We start from the raw sequence: 4,233 nt of genomic DNA, 5'->3' as shown, positions 1-4,233 counted from the left end.
AGCACTTAGACTTATACACCGCTTCACAGTGCTTTACAGCCCTCTCTAAGCAGCTTACAGAGTCAGCCTGTGGCCCCCGACAATCTGGGTCCTCATTTTACCAACCTCAGAAGGATGGAAGGCTGAGTCAATCTTGAGCTGAACAGGATCGAACTGCTGGCAGTCAGCCGTTAGTCTGCAATACTGCATTCTAACCACTGTACCACCACAGCTCTTAAAAAGTATGTGCATCAAGATTATAGGCATCCATGGATAAAAGAGAGAGGGAAATGATAAAACATGTGTTTTCACTACTACACAAATTCTGTCCCTCATGTATTTGCAGGTGTTGTTGTAATGAAAACACAGAAAAACAGGTATTACTTTGTGAGGTTACATTTTGTCATCACTTCTGAGAGACAGAATATATTGAAATGACACTAAAAAGTCAACAACAGTCTTCTATTTTCACAATCTCTAATGTGGCTCATAAACTTCTTACTACATCTGCAATGAAAGCAGAAAGAATTTTTTCCAATCTTTATTCTTTCATAGCCTCAAGGAAAGATACAATAGCTGAAATAAATAGACTCAGACATGCAAAAGTTAATACAGATTTCAACAGGTCATTTGGATGATTTATTTCCTAGAACTTCCTCAAATCTTTTCCCTGTATTCAAAATTCATTCGTTTCTGGACATTTTATGCAAATATGAACAAGACATACCTTCTATGCCATCACCATTGAAATCCCCTACGGCAACTGAATAACCTGTCAAGCATGAAAATGAGAATTCAAGAATTAATATTTCAATATTTCAATAATGCATGGAGATACTCTTAATATGAGATGCACCCAAAAACATTTTTAGACATCTATTTTTAAATAAACCTGTTCATGGAGTTTCTGAAATCATTCTCCCCGTTGACTAATAGGGGGTGCTATTTCTCTTTCAAAATTGGAAAAAAACTGAATACACAGTTGCAGAATTAGAATTCTCTATCCAATACAGCTTAAGTACAGACTGCATTCTTTAAATAATTACTTGAAGAAGGCAAGTGAAAACTCTCCAGTAAATATGTGCCAGTCACATTTTTTTTTAATTTGGCTATATTTAGGATGGTTCTTCTTTCAGAAACATAAAAAGCAAATATACTTTCACTGATCTCATTGGGAAGCTTCATCCCAGCGAAATTTAAAATATTTCCTGTTTCAGAGTCAAGTACCCACCCAAATAACTGTCATCAAAAGTAGCACTAGCTGAACGTGTTGCTAACTGGTGATCGTATTTGGTTGTGTAGACTGTAGTGCTGTATTTTGACACAATCTCAGCCACTTGATCAGAGATTAGCTGACCTGGAGAAAAGCAAAAGGGAATACCTTGAAATAATACAGTTCTGAGCAGATATTTGTTGTCTTATTATAAAATGCAATTCTATAATATCAGCTTAGAAACTAATCCGATTCAGGCTTGTTACTAGGTAATCGTGAATAGGACTACAGAGGAAAGCCAAACTAAGTCTGGAAATAAAATAACAATATTTTGGTTCACTTCAGTAAAGAATTTAATCAAGCATATCTTTGGCCAGACAAAAGAGGATAAAGATAGCATGATCCTATGTGACAATTACGTTATGATCTATAAGTCCTTAACAGAAGTTCTTAGGTAGTTTAATTAGTATAGATTTAACAGAGTGACCTGTATCATTATTTAGGTTCCTTGCTGAGTAGTTCAAAATTCAGCAAATGCACTTATATCTAATTCCTAAGCTGAAGATTCTGGATAAACGTACAACTGATAGCAATTNTTAAAATCATGTGATTTGTACAAATAACAATGTAAGACATTGCAGTTTTTCCATTTATTGTTGCAGTTAAAAATTCAAGTGTCTGCTTATTCACAGATGATGCATTTTTCATGGTATTTTGGCCGAAATTTTGAGGATTGGCTTATCTGTGGACAAGCTTATCTGTGATTATATATGGTGTTTGTGAAATGTTTGGAGAGCTATATCAAGCAATCTTAACAGAAGAAACTCCCAAAAGTGGGAGGGGAAGAGAGTTAAATATGCATGCTAACAGATTTCCATTTTTCTTTCAAACATTTTATTTTTATCTTAGGCAAGATTTTAGAGAACCAGATATTTTTTTTCTTTTTCAAGAAGTATGAAACAAAAGCATAACTTACTGATCTCCATTGATATCTGTGGCAGCTACAGAATATCCAAAATAAGCAGCTATCTGGGTAACAAAGTTGAACAAAAGAAATGCTGCATTAAACAGAAATAACTAGGAGTTAGAGAGGTATTTTACATCTGCTAAAAGCTTTCTTGCCATGCATATTTCAAAGTCTAGAAGTATATCCTTTTTTCCCTAGTTATTTCTGTGTATTTGTTAGAATTTTTCCCTTTGTTATAGAAAGCACACGGATCACATTTTATCCTTTTTATTTTACTAATAGTAATGTGAAGGGAAGTACATCACTGTATATTCTCCACCCACATAACTACTCATAGAACTTCAATTTTAAGAGGTATAAGAAATATTTATAAATAGTAAGGCTGCTCCATTGGGACTGAAGTTCAACATGGATGCCTTCAAGCAGAGTTTTTCAACTTTGTGGGATCTCCTAAAATGATAAATGAATGGATGTGATTCCATCCTTCCCTTGGATAACAATTTAACGGAGGTTAGAGGTAGATAAGACATATGGTATTGTTTCAATAATTAATTTTTAATGAAAACAACTTTTGCAGCTTTTTAAAAAATAAAACATTGTCATTGGAAATTACAAATAAAAGTTAAATAAAATTTAAAGCCATACTTCTGATGAGGAGAATGAACTTGTGATGTAATTCCCAAAGTCTGAGTTTTATTTCTGAGACCACCACTCTTATTTCTTGTTCCACGTTTAATTTAGATGGGCCATTCTCTTTATAGCAGCAACCTATATTAAATCTTGACTTTATTATCACTTTGACTAGATAGAGCATCTGACAAAGATCCATCTTTGAATTTATATCCTGTTCTCTCCCTCCTGCAGCATTTGTTCTCAACTCCCCAGAGCATAAGGCTCCACAGTTAAAAACCCTTAAGAGTCTGGGGAAGAATAGATTGTGGAGACAGGATGGCTGTCTTCAAAGAGCAAAAGACATATCCTCCTCATAGATATATGAGGAGGATCAGAACAGGCTTGAAATTGGAAAGCTGCAGATTTTGACTAAGCTTTAAGATAAAATTCAGATGTAAGAAATTGCCAACCATGGAACAGACTGTTTTAGAAGACACTGGGTTCTCTTGTGGGAAGAACAATCTAATCAGCTATCTCCAAGGGATATCGGATGTGGATATTTTAAATCTAGCAGTGAACAGGTGATTACATCAGATGCCATATGCTTTAAATCTGTAAGAAATGAAAAAAAAAGGGTTTGCCATTGGCCTGTTTAGGCTCTTCTTAATAATTGGCTCTTTTTCTTCCGTCGGTTATTCCACTTGCTAGAATCAGAGGGAACATTAAACTGGGAAGGCATCTTCCATCAGCTTAGCCAAGATCGCCAGAAAGAACACCTTTTCTCAAAATTATGATACACAGTAGCCTCGATGTTCGAATTTGATTATTACAGCTGACTTATGACCACATTTTGTTTCTTAAATACTTTTCTTTCCTAGTTTTTCCTCACTTATTTTGTATATTATACGACCAACATTCCTACCCTGGTAAAAAAAGATAAGACATAAATATAAAAATATTTTCCTCTTATAGAAACCAAGTCATACCTGTTCTCCAGTGAAGTTATACATGGATGCCATGCTTTCCCCATTGTAAATGGATACCTGCACAATATATATAAATAAAATTCTATACCATCACATATTTGAATGGTTGCTAAAAAAAGAATAAGTTAATTATTTAACACTAGCTTGTTTTCCTTACCATGCCCAAAGTTTTTGCTGCTCTTGGGACACCCGACACAAAATCTGAAAACAGAAAAAGAATTTTTCATCACCTGTGCAGATAGAATAAATAGCCCTTCAGAAGGTTTTCCCATGTAGTTCTCCCCTCCTTCCGCCGCGCCCTAAAGACATGGCTTTTCCAACAAGCGGGATTGGCCTAGGGAATTTTAGTGGGGTTTTTAAGGGTAATTTTAACGATTAGGCCTTTACAAATATTTTCTTTTAATTTGGTTTTAATATTGATATTTGTTGTAATGTTGTTTTATAAGGCTGTTAGCCGCCCTGAGTCCGGTGAGGAG

At 34.9% G+C, this 4,233-nt stretch overlaps 1 protein-coding gene across 1 annotated transcript in view; it reads right to left on the bottom strand.

The window, feature by feature from the left end:
* ITGAV (integrin subunit alpha V) overlaps positions 1 to 4,233 on the bottom strand; it is a 73,826-nt gene that overhangs the window by 26,166 nt on the left and 43,427 nt on the right. The window contains exons 7-9 of the mRNA XM_015826400.1: positions 1,211 to 1,336; positions 707 to 751; positions 364 to 391 (exon numbers count right to left, since the gene is read on the bottom strand). Of these exons, the coding sequence (XP_015681886.1) occupies positions 364 to 391; positions 707 to 751; positions 1,211 to 1,336 (199 nt within the window). The remainder of the gene's footprint in view (positions 1 to 363; positions 392 to 706; positions 752 to 1,210; positions 1,337 to 4,233) is intronic.

This window comes from Protobothrops mucrosquamatus, unplaced genomic scaffold, assembly GCF_001527695.2.
Source record: "Protobothrops mucrosquamatus isolate PMUCROS unplaced genomic scaffold, P.Mucros_1.0 scaffold3099, whole genome shotgun sequence".
Taxonomy (NCBI): Eukaryota; Metazoa; Chordata; class Lepidosauria; order Squamata; family Viperidae; genus Protobothrops; species Protobothrops mucrosquamatus.
Note: the sequence above shows the minus strand (reverse complement) of the source record. Positions and strands in the feature narration are given on the sequence as shown.